This window comes from Pristiophorus japonicus, chromosome 9 (genome assembly GCF_044704955.1).
Source record: "Pristiophorus japonicus isolate sPriJap1 chromosome 9, sPriJap1.hap1, whole genome shotgun sequence".
In the NCBI taxonomy this organism is placed as follows: Eukaryota; Metazoa; Chordata; class Chondrichthyes; family Pristiophoridae; genus Pristiophorus; species Pristiophorus japonicus.
In genome coordinates this window covers 93,255,801-93,268,271 of record NC_091985.1, presented here as the reverse complement: position 1 = coordinate 93,268,271, position 12,471 = coordinate 93,255,801, and the positions used below count along the sequence as shown (strand labels likewise).

Genomic DNA, 12,471 nt, shown 5'->3' with positions numbered 1-12,471 from the left:
GATTCCGCCATTCACACCCCATCTAGATTCATCTTTTGTTTCTTAACTTGTGCCATTACCATCTCATTTTTACCCATTATCCCTTTTGTCTCTTAAATCTCTTCTGCCTTCCACCCTATCACAGATCTTTCCTTTTTGTTCTTTCCTCCCTCCCCCTGCACTTCCTTAAGAATCTGTTGCGTCTCAAACTTTTCCGGTTATGACGAAGGGCACAGATCTGAAACGTTAACTCTGTTTCTCTCCACAGATGCTGCCTGACCTGCTGAGATTTCCAGCATTTTCTATTTTTATTTCAGATTCCAGCATCCGCAGTATTTTGCTTTTGTGTTAGGATTGTTGATTTTCCTTTCAGTTACTAAATGTTTTAACAACTGTGTTTCTTTTGAACGCCGTGTACGCTCCATACATAAATGATGTATAAAGTCTGTCCCAAAATATTGTGGGAGTAAAAATGTGATGTATGTTCAGAAAATAAGACATAAACATTTTTATTGCAATAGTGAAAAGTGTCTACTCTTAAATCTCATGCCATGTGGAAGTGCTTCTGTTAGGATAATGAACTTGAGGCTGTAGCGCTTGGCTCTGGCTACATACTTGTAGTATTTAATTGCTCTGATTTTTGTCATCCGTTTTGTTGCGGATTGATTTCTGTGATTTGTGTATCAAATGAGGTGGGGAGTGTTTCTAGCTTCATAAAATGTGCCTGAGAAATTCAACTCTCTGTATGGCCACTTGGTCTGGGATTTGAATATCTGTTGCATACACTTGGAAGATTGCAGGGTTGCTATTTTTTGATGGATGAGGTCAAATAGGCTCAAAAGTTTGGGGAAAGATGGTTTAACGTGATGTGAAAGTACTAACTGCTCCTGGTTTTTGTGGTCTTGTATTGTATTTTGTACTTTCCATATGACATAAGTGCCTTTTGAGTTTTAATGCTTCTGCAGTGGTTTATTGGAAATACCTCCAATCATGAAGTGCCATGATGCACCAAATGCTTGCTGTCATTATGTCCCTATATAATGGCGAGGGTGTTTTGGTACGGACCAAGCTGGAACAACCAGTGTGTACCTGTTGCCTGGTAATATCGGATCCTCATAAGTTCTACTTACATTGACCAAGAGGTTGGACTTGTGCTGCTTGTTAACTATAACAGCCAGTGTTGCATGTCATGATTCAGAAGCACTTTAACTGGGACCTGTTCACACTATTAAGACCAATTCAAAGTTTCTACCTGAAATTGAGTCACAATTTCTTGATAAATCTTGTGAAATTTTAACTGCTTCCTCATTGGAAAAACAGTTTATAATGTAATAAGAACATAAGAAATAGGAGCAGGAATAGGCCATATAGCCCCTCGAGCCTGCTCTGTATTTAATACGATCATAGCTGATCTGATCATGGACTCATGTCCACTTCCCTGCCTGCTCCCCATAATTCCCTTATTCCCTTATCGGTTAAGAAACTGTCTATCTCTATCTTAAATGTATTCAATGTCCCAGCTTCCACAGATCTCCTGAGGCAGTGAATGCCACAGATTTACAACCCTCTGAGGGAAGAAATTCCTCCTCATCTCAGTTTTAATGGGCGGTCCCTTAGTCTAAGATTATGCCCCCTAGTTCTAGTCTCCCCTATCAGTGGAAACATCCTCTCTCCATCCACCTTGTCAAGCCCCCTCATAATCTTATACGTTTCGATAAGATCACCTCTCATTCTTCTGAATTCCAATGAGTAGAGGCCCAACCTACTCAACCTTTCAGCTGGAAATTCTTTCAGCCCAACTTCTCATGAACCTCATCCCACCCTACTTTATCTACCCTAACAACTATTCCTTTAACCCTTATGTACTTATCGAGTTTCCCCTTAAATGCATCTATGGACTTGTTCATCAAATCCAAACATTGTGAGGTAGCAATATGCAAAGTGAACAAGATAAGATGCTGGGTTATTTTGTCGAATCAGTTTGGTTTAAATACCCAGCAGCCGTGATTAAGTGCAGTGTTCTGGCCAAGCCATACCTGGAGTGCTTCAGACATTCATGGCCCCCATAATATAGGGGCCCATCAAGCCCCAACGAGGCTGATTGCTTGTGATAGAGGGATGAACTGAAATGGCTCAGCTGGGGCTCTTCCAAGACATTACGAAGTGTGAACTTTAAGTAGTATATGATTTGTAATGGTATACAAAAAGTAAACTCTGAACAATACTTTGATATGCAAGGGCAGCATGACAAAAGAGCACTGGATCAGGATTGTGAAGGGCAGGCTTAGGATAAACTGTATTAAACAAGAGATGGAATTGGTTGACAAGGCCAGTAACTTGGCATCCTTTTAAGAATTAACTAAATGCTTTAATAAAAAATGGTATGGTTGGTAATTTGAAAGGATGAAATTAGATGGGCCTTAAGGTTTTGATAAAGAATGTTTATCTTGTGATTTGATGGCGCACATTGCTTTATTTTGAAACTTGCTACCATTTTACGCCAGCTGTTACTTTAAATTTAATACTGGCCATTTATTTTCATTTGTTTTTGTGCAGGACATTCTCCTAATCAATGTAATCATTGAACAGATGATCTGCGATGCTGACCCTGAACTTGGTGGAGCAGTTCAGCTAATGGGGCTACTAAGAACTTTAATTGACCCTGAGAATATGTTGGCCACAGCAAATGTAAGGCATTTTAAAAACATTTATTAAATAAAGAAATGTTATGTGAACCTAATTTGATTTGCAGTTAATGATCATGTGCCTCTTAATTTTTTTTTAAGTGAGATGAGTGGATTTACTAAAGTTGATTTTGATTGTAATAGTACCCAAATATTGACTAACAATGACTTAATTGCACTAACTTGTGCAATATATTAAAACTTGTATTTTGGGAATTCTCAATTATTTTAAATACTTGAGGTTTGTGTTCAGGGCTCCTTTCAAGTTTTAAACTACTCAATTATCTTTCCTTGCCCCCTGTATGTTGGCATTATTAATTGCTCCCTTTGCTTAAACCCCATCCTTCTCCTTTCAAAACCACCCTTCTCCACAAAAAGTTCAATCTCAACCTGCCCACCGTTTCCAGCTACCACCAGATTCTGACCTCCCTTTCCTCTCAGCACCTCAAACACGTTATCATCTTAACTCCAAGCCGATCTCTCCCAAAACACACACTCTTCAAATCTCTAGTCCAGTTTCTGCCTTGCTCATCAAGACGGCCCTGGACAAATCAGAAATGACATCCTTTGTGATTGTGCACACAGTATATTATCCCTTCTTGTCCACTTCAACCTCTGCACTGCTTTTGATATAGACAACCATTCCGTCCTGCTCTATTCTCTTTTGTCTAGCTCCTTGGGATTGCCCTTGCATGGTTCATCTTGTCTGTCGCAAAGAAGTCCATGCATCCCCAGCAGCAGCTTCTCCATGTCCTTGCATAATCACTTCCATAGTCCCAATAGATCTATCCTTCGTTTGTTTCCATATGTATGTGGATACCCAATTCTTTCACTCCACTACTTCCCTGAACCTCATAAACTACCTCTCTGCTGTTGTCAACATTTCCTCCAACTGAACATCTCTAAGACCAGAGCCATAATTTTCGATCTCCACCATAAACTCCCTTCTCATCATTAACTTTACCCATTTGTTGACCATTTGCTCAGATTGTGTGAAACATTAATGCCTGTTCAGCGCAGAGCAGATATTCAAACCCCACATCCTGTCTGTCAACCAGAGCACCTCTGCTTCAATCCCTACCCCACCTCCACACTGAGAAAAACCCATATTCACATTTTTCTCATCTCTAGAGTCTTGACTTGTGCAATGTTATACTTGCTGGCCTCTCATTCACAATCCTCCGTAAACCCTGACGTCCAAAACTCAGCTGGTCTTATCCTATCCCACACTAAGCCCTGTTTACTCTCCACCCTGTCCTTACCCCAAAAGCATTAAGTTTAAAATCTTTATCGCCTACAAGTTTTTTGACTGCCTTGCTCCACCCTACCTCATCAACCTCCTCAAACTTTCCATCCCTTCCTGTCTTCAGTTCTCTGGCTATCTGTTGTGTTCCTCTTTACCTCCTTGTTCTTCCATCATTGGTGGCAGAACCTTCAGCTGCTTCAGCCCTACTCTGGAACTTCCCAAAACCCTTCCTCCTCTACCTTAAATCTCAACTTTATTGTACTGACTATTACTCTAATATATAATCCTGTCAACCTTATGGCATTGGTAATTTTGGTTTTATACTCTGGAAGGAATGTTAAAATACAGCACTGGCATTTGGTGTTGAAGGTAATATAAAGATTAACTTGTTGGCTCAACAGGGTGTGATTTTAGATGGTTTATATTTGAGCCCTGTTTAATGCAGATTAGTATTTTTCATGAAGAAATCTAGCAAAGATATTCTATCACATCTGTTCTTATGTTTCTGCTTCTGATTTCAAAGTGTTTTAAATGTAATTTTTTTTAAATGCGTTTAAATTTGTTGAGTTTGAAATCTTTCAGAGATTTATCCATTTGCCTGCTGAAACTTGATTTGAATTTTAAGTTTGATTCTGCTACTGCATACATGAATGCATGAAAACATTTCAGAACTTCAGAAATCAGTTATGGAATCTTGACTAATTACTAACATGTATTTTTGTCATCATTCTCAGAAAACTGAGAAGACTGAGTTCCTCAGCTTTTTCTACAAGCATTGCATGCATGTTCTCAGTGCTCCTTTACTGGCTAATACCACAGATGAAAAACACAGCAGTAAAGGTGAGTTTTAAACTTATCTATGTATTGAAATGCACATGTCCTGTCACCTGTAAATGTTTCCTATGGACTTTTCAATGTTAATTGCGTTTACACCCCTGTGACATATATAATTGCATGTGCAATTACATACGCCTGTGTATGTGGCGCTGTAATAGTTTTTCCATTTGGAGCACTTTATCCCTTTCAGATTTTCCCTGTTGCACATGCCCAGTGACTGCAATTTCCCTATTAAAAACCGGAATGACGATTGACACCACTATCAGCCAATGAGTTGGAGGCAGGACAGGACTTGCAGCAGCGAAACCATGTGTTTTACAGCAAAAAAATTTATTTACTCAGCAAACAGAATCTATTTAAAGAGACTCCACGAATTGCAGCAAACAGAACTCAGCAACTTCTCCCAATAAAAGCATGGTGATTTCTCCAGTAAATTGCAGTGAGTGGAGGATAGTTACATACAAATTGTGTGTAAAATCAATTCTAATCACTTGCACAGTGCAACCTGATTGATGGGGAATTTACCCAATTATCTCCATTTTAGCCAGGAATAGTGGTGTCACTATGTACAGCTATTAAAAACACTTGGGGGCAGGGTTTCCACTTTGGGTGCAATTGGCAATCTGGGTGCACATTGTGCCCATTTTGAGAAGTATTTTTTCCCTTTTAGTTTCTGCTCAAATTCATTTGCATATCACCAAATGAAAAATCTGCCATGACTTAGCGCAATCGGATAGTGTTTTAAAACATAATTTATTTTTTAAAAATGTACTTAATAAAAAAAATTCCTTGATATAAGTGGTAATCAGGTATAGTTTGATTACCACAACTGAAATTGGATTTATCACACAAAATAAGCATTTTTAATGAGTCTCAATCCACCACCACCTGTGAGTAACCTGATTTTAACTGACTGAAAATGTCTTTTAGAACATTTACAGAATCATTTGCTAGTTATATTGGGGGATAGTCGTCAGTTTCTTAGTAAAAAAATTTTTTAAATTACATTCTATAACTTATAAAACATGCCTATATAGTGCCCATGCACCCAGAATAACCAGTTTAACTGTCTTCTCAAAGGCCTGCAAGCAAACGCAATTAGAAGAAACTCGCCATGATGATTAATTCATCCTGGGTCGTGGCCAGTTTTGTGGGTGCGGTCAGCCTCTAGCATAATTTTTTTTAAACTAGCTTAAAGATCGCAGAAACTCGGATTTGCGCTGAACGTTATTTGCGCTTAAATTTCTGCGATCATTTGCACTGGTTACGCCAATTTCTGGTAAATTGTGCTGAAAAAACCAGCACAACCGAGCAAAAACTACCCCTTGAGTTCAGTCTGCGTGCACTTACCTGCCCTTAATTTATCTATTGAATTGTCTTGTCATAATGCCTGCATTTACGTTTTTACTTGAAAGCCTCATCCTCTCTCAGAAGCCTGCTGTTGGGTTGGGTAGTTTTATCAAGAGCTCTGATGTTTTGGAATCACTGGTATAAAATGCCCCAGAAAATCAGTCCTTCAGCACGCAGCTGAGCTCCCAGCCTGCAAACGTCTCTGAAAATATGATCATCTGCCCGTTGCTGTGCCCAGAATTTTGTTGTCTGTTGCTGTGCATCACTGCCTGCCCTTAGGGAGCACTGCCCTCTTTAGCCTGGTTGATCTTCCTCGGTAAAAGGGGGTTGTTGCTGTGCTTCCCTGCTCACTATTAAAATGCCCTGAAACTAGGCCTTGGGGCCCGTTATTTAAAAAAAACACTTGAAACATGTTTTTGGTCTCGACTCTGTGCAATGGGAAATCATGGACCAGAAATTGCGGTCGGTGGCCTCTGACCAAAATCTTTTTAATGAAAGTACCTGGTGGTTCCGAAGGAACAAACACTTCCGCTCTGAGGCCTAGATACAGATCACCAATGAAAATGGAGTACCCCCACAAACACAATACATAAATAAAAAAGCACTTCACAAATTAATTGAAATGGAATTAAATTAAATGTTTTTGAATTTTTTTAATGTTTTAATGGGGTTAAAAATAAACTTACCTCAATATAAAAATTAGTGCTAAAATTAAATTTTTTGATCTTTTATAACTCTTACGCTGGCCTTACGCCTGTTTTTACCAGGCGTAAGAGTTTTTAGGACACTCGCTGGGCAGGAGTTGGGCAAATAGCCCAAATCTCCATTCACAAAGGCCCTTCTCCTGGGATGCGTGTGATCTGTCAAAAGAAATTTTGACAGATCGCAAGTGCTGGTTTTAGGCACATGCGCTTCGTGCACCTAAACCCAAAACCTGCAGGGCCTGTTCAGGCATGTGCGCACATCGTACGCACCCGGAAAGACTGTGATTTACAGTCCCATGTATATTAAGATTAAAGAGCTCAGTATCTAGCAATGGAATAGTGTATCGTAATTTGAAAAGTAAATTATGTGCCCATTATTGAACTTTCATAAGTTGGGTTGGTCGAAATATCTCAAATCTTGAGAGCTTTAGTGAATCATTGATTTGTTGCTGTCTTGTCCAAGTCATCCAAGTTATTACTGTGTATCACACTGTTGGGGAGGAGCAAAAATCTAAAGGCAAGTTCACCTGACATCTTTCATAGCTTTGTGGCAACTGTTAAAGTTAGCATAAGCAGTAATGGCACATGCCCATGTTCATTTAGGGATGAAATTATTTATTTGCAGATTGATCATAGCTAGGAGCCCATTACAGTCTTAGTTTAATGTGGAGCACTAACCTACTGGAATGGTCTAAATGCCCATAGTGCCCATTTAAAATTAAATAGTTTCAGTAATACTTTATATATGACTGCTGAAGGTTTGTATTCTTTTTCCTGGAAATATTGTTTCCTTGAGATTAAATCTAAAATTATTAGTAAACGATAAATGTAGAACCAATGTCAAGAAGTGTGATCAGTATATGGTGTGGATTGGTTAGAGTAGTGAAAGTGAAAACATTAGCAGAATTTAAACAATTAAATGCAATAATTATGGGAACTTTAAGGTCTTTCTGAATGGATGAACTAAGATGGGCTGAATGGCCTCCTAATTTAATCTTGTGAGCTATATCAGCAATTCTAAACATTACCATGTACTTGATTTGTTTATTAGATGCAGTAGTAGATGGATCCAACAAGAATAGTGCTTTTTGTTCTGGTAAGTTACATGTTCATTTTACTTATTGAGTTGGTGGATTTTATGTAGATAGTATAGCTTGTTCCTTTGATAATATGTCGTGGAAATGTTTCAAGGACAGTCACAAAGCCTCCTTGATAAAGTGCAACATCCCCACTGACCCCCGGGAATACCTGGCCCAAGACCACCCTAAGTGGAGGAAGAGCATATGGGAAAGCGCTGAGTTCCTTGAGCTGCCTGCGCTTGCTTTCTGCACGCTCCCGGTGATGAGACTCTGTGCTCAGCGCCCCTCCCGGATGCACTTCCTCCACTTAGGGCGGTCTTTGGCCAGGGACTCCCAGGTGTCGGTGGGGATGTTGCACTTTATTGGGGAGGCTTTGAGGTTGTCCTTGTAACATTTCCTCTGCCCACCTTTGGCTCGTTTGCCGTGAAGGAATTCCGAGTAGAGCGCTTGCTTTGGGAGTCTCGTGTCTGGCATGCAGACAGTGTGGCCTGCCCAGCAGAGCTGATCAAGTGTGGTCAGTGCTTCAATGCTGGAGATGGTGGCCTGGTCGAGGACGCTAATGTTGGTGCATCTGTCCTCCCAGGAGATTTGTAGGATCTTGCGGAGACATCGTTGGCGGCATTTCTCCTGCGACTTGAGGTGTCTACTTGTACATAGTCCATGCCTCTGAGCCATACAGGAGGGCGGGTATTACGACAGCCCTGTAGACTATGAGCTTGGTGGCAGATTTGAGGGCCTGGTCTTCGAACACTCTTCCTCAGACGGCCGAAGGCTGCACTGGAGGCTGTCCCACCTGTGACAGAGACTGTAATTCCTGTATTGGATTGTACAGTCACCTGAACTCGCTTTTAGAGTGGAAGCAAGTCTTCCTCGATTTGGAAGGACTGCCTATGGTGATGTCCGGTGTGGCTTTTAAATATGAAAATTAAGCACTTCATAACTGGTTGCTTTGTTTCTGAAGGAACATTTTTTTTTACACAGCAAGTTGTTGTGTATTGATGAGCCCACTTTGAATGTAGTAGGTTAATTAACAATTATTCTTCGTAACTACCTATATTTAAAAAGTCCATACATCCTACAAGATCACTTTCTATTGCTGAGTGATTTTTGTACATCCTGTAATTGCACCAAGTAGCACCTATTTACTGTGTCCATTTGAAGACCGCAGCAAAAATATTTTATTTAACTGGTATTGATTTCAAAGCAATGTTGTATTGGATTTTGTGCTTATAAATAGCAAGCACTGTTGATAAGTAAGCAAATGCATTGTGGTGCTAAACCATTCAGACCAGGTGGCTCCAGGCTTGATGGTCAATGGTGAGTTAACTGATCTCCACTAACGTGGCTGTTGGGTTGTTAATATTTGACTTCAATGCCCTTGAGCTATGTAGGCAAAGAATTGCCTGTTTCCTGCACTTAATTGCTATCTACTGTCACCTGCTGAAAAGTGAGCGCGCTCACGCTTAATGTGTTTGGACAGCATTGGAATTAGTAATGATCATAGAATGATACAGCATCGAAGGAGGCCAATTGGCCCATTGTGGCTGTACCAGCTCTTTGGTAGAGCTATCCAATTAATCCCACTTCCCTGCTCTTTCCCCATAGCCCTGTAAATTATTTCCCCTTAGTATTTATCCAATTCTCAAGAATGTTACTATTGAATCTGCTTCCACCACCCTTTAAAGTAGTGCATTTTAGATTAACTTGCTGTTTAAAAATAAAATGTTTCGTCATGTCACCTCTGGTTCTTTTACGAATCACCTTGAATCTGTGTCCTCCGGTTACTGATCCTTCTGCCATTAGAAACTTTCTCTTTATTTACTCCATCAACATGATTTTGAACACCTCTATCTGATCTCCTCTTAACCATCTCTGCTCCAAGGAGAGAAACCCCTGCTTCTCCAGCCTCTCCACATAACTGAAGTCCCTCAACCTGGTACTATTCTAATAAATTTTTTCTGTACTCTCTCTCAATGCCTTGACATTCTTCCAAATATGTGGTGCACAGAATTGAACACACTACTCCAGCTGAGGCCTAACCACTGTTTAGATAAAGATTTAGATAATTTCTTTGCTTTTATACTCTCTTCCTCTATTAATAAAGCCAAACAGTTTTTAACAGCCTTTTCTACTTCTGCCACCTTCAAAGATTCGTGTACATACATATCCAGGTCACACTGTTCCTGCACCCTCTTATAAAATTGTACCATGATGCTCTCCATTATCAATTAGTCTGCTCATAGTTGTTAATCAGAATCTCATGAAGAATGAAGATGTATTTGAGAGCTGCCAGTACATGTGGAACTGTACCCCTGCATGAGTTGTCTCTTCAGGGCTTATTGTGGCATCTGTATTGGGGATGTAACTGTATTCTCTGCTTTTGCATGCAGTGTCTTGATCATTCTGAGAATAAATAAAGTTAAGACTTTATAAGTCTTAGAAGGTTATAAAGTTTTGCGGTTCCCCAACACACATTCTTTAATCAGACAAAACTGTATCTCCTACTGCATCTACATAAAACTTGCTTACAAGCTAAGCATCCGGTCAGCTTGTTAAGTGCCAAATCGTGTGTGTTGACATTAAATTATGGTCAGTTCCCGTTTTGTGACTGTCCTGATTCCCTACTGCCGAAGTACTGACATGACTAGAAACTGGATTGAAAGTGGCCAGACTAATTTCATTTGGGAGCCTGACTTCTATGAAAGAAAGATTTTCATCCCATCGCCTGGCCTGGTTTCAAACCCAGGTGCCAGAGGTTAAAACACAGTTTAATAGTACACTGTACCACTCAGTCCCTCTCTTTCAGGCTAGTTTTCAAAATGAAACCCAAAATGTTGGTCACAATTGCATAACCAAGCTTTATCTTTTTTTTTAGATAACTTCCAGACAGCACAGCTGTTGGCCTTGATTCTCGAACTACTCACTTTCTGTGTTGAGCATCACACATATCATATCAAGAATTACATCATGAACAAAGATTTACTGCGAAGGGTTTTGGTACTGATGAATTCAAAACATACTTTTCTAGCCTTATGTAAGTTAAAACTTGTATTGATAAAACTAATGACTGAATCTCCATACTTGCCTGCCTTTTGCTGCCATGTTACTAACAATTTATACAGGATTTTATCACCTCATTAAACAGAATAGCAGCTGTCTGTTCTCCCTGTACAATAAATCCAGCAATCTGGTCAGAACTAGGATTAGAAATTCCCTTCAAAGGTAATGTCCTTTGCTGTAGTACAGCAGTTTTCAAAGTTTGTTCTGATGGAGTGGAGTTGGCAACTGGTTCCTGGGGTCCACATTCCTAACTGCTAGAGGTTTGTGATAACGGAGCTGGGTGGCATAAGCGTGAAAGATGAGGCAGCAAGTGAGAAATGTGCCTCAAGCACATCATCCAGAACTGTACCGAGGGATTGGGACGAGGGTCTGACAAGCTGGGAGAGACTTCATGAAGTTGATAGTGGATTCTGAGACCTATTCGAAGGATGTAGTTAAAACAGGCAGTTCTCCTGACCATCTCTGGGAAGTCCAGGTCGTTGTCTCAAAACAGGAGCCTTCACCCAAACAGCAACATCATCCCTTGTTGATCCTTTTATTTACCACAAATCAGCACCTTGAACTTCAGAGGGAAGGTTGTTATATACAAATAATGGGCACATATATTTCTCTCAAAGTTTTGAAAGCTGTAAATAGAAATAATTCTTTTGACGCCTTCATTGTCATTATATCCTATGATCAGTTCCTATGGACTGGAGGGTTGCTAATGGAACACCACTTTTTAAAAAAGGAGCGAGAGAGAAAACGGGTAATTATAGACCGGTTAGCCTGACATCAGTAGTGGGGAAAATGTCAGAATCCATCAATAAGAATGAAATAGCAGCGCATTTGGAAAGCAGTGGTAGGATTGGTCCAAGTCAGCATGGATTTATGAAAGGGAAATCATGCTTGACAAATCTTCTGGAATGTTTTGAGGATGTAACTAGCAGAGTGGACAAAGGAGAACCGGTGGATGTGGTGTATTTGGACTTTCAAAAGGCTTTTGACAAGGTCCCACACAGGAGATTGGTGTGCAAAATCAAAGCACATGGTATTGGGGGTAATGTACTGACGTGGATAGAGAACTGGTTAGCAGACAGGAAGCAGAGAGTCGGGATTAACGGGTCCTTTTCAGAATGGCAGGCAGTGACTAGTGGAGTGCCGCAGGGCTCAGTGCTGGGACCCCAGCTCTTTACAATATATATTAATGATTTAGATGATGGAATTGAGTGTAATATCTCAAAGTTTGCAGATGACACTAAACTTGGTGGTGGTGTGAGCTGTGAGGAGGACACTAAGAGGCTGCAGGGTGACTTGGGACAGGTTAGGCGAGTGGGCAAATACATTGCAGATGCAGTATAATGTGGATAAATGTGAGGATATCCAATTGAGAGGCAAAAACACGAAGGCAGAATATTATCTGAATGGCGGCAGATTAGGAAAAGGGGAGGTGCAGTGAGACCTGGGTGTCATGGTTCATCAGTCATTGAAAGTTGGCATGCAGGTACAGCAGGTGGTGAAGAAGGCAAATGGTATGTTGGCCTTCATAGCTA

The 12,471-nt window shown here is 40.3% G+C and overlaps 1 protein-coding gene across 4 annotated transcripts in view; it reads left to right on the top strand.

The window, feature by feature from the left end:
- Positions 1 to 12,471, top strand: part of LOC139273139 (serine/threonine-protein phosphatase 4 regulatory subunit 3) — a 74,395-nt gene that overhangs the window by 42,853 nt on the left and 19,071 nt on the right. For all 4 annotated transcript variants that reach the window (XM_070889597.1, XM_070889600.1, XM_070889598.1 and 1 more), the window contains 4 exons: positions 2,536 to 2,667; positions 4,644 to 4,749; positions 7,852 to 7,896; positions 10,755 to 10,913. In XM_070889597.1, the coding sequence (XP_070745698.1) occupies positions 2,536 to 2,667; positions 4,644 to 4,749; positions 7,852 to 7,896; positions 10,755 to 10,913 (442 nt within the window). The remainder of the gene's footprint in view (positions 1 to 2,535; positions 2,668 to 4,643; positions 4,750 to 7,851; positions 7,897 to 10,754; positions 10,914 to 12,471) is intronic.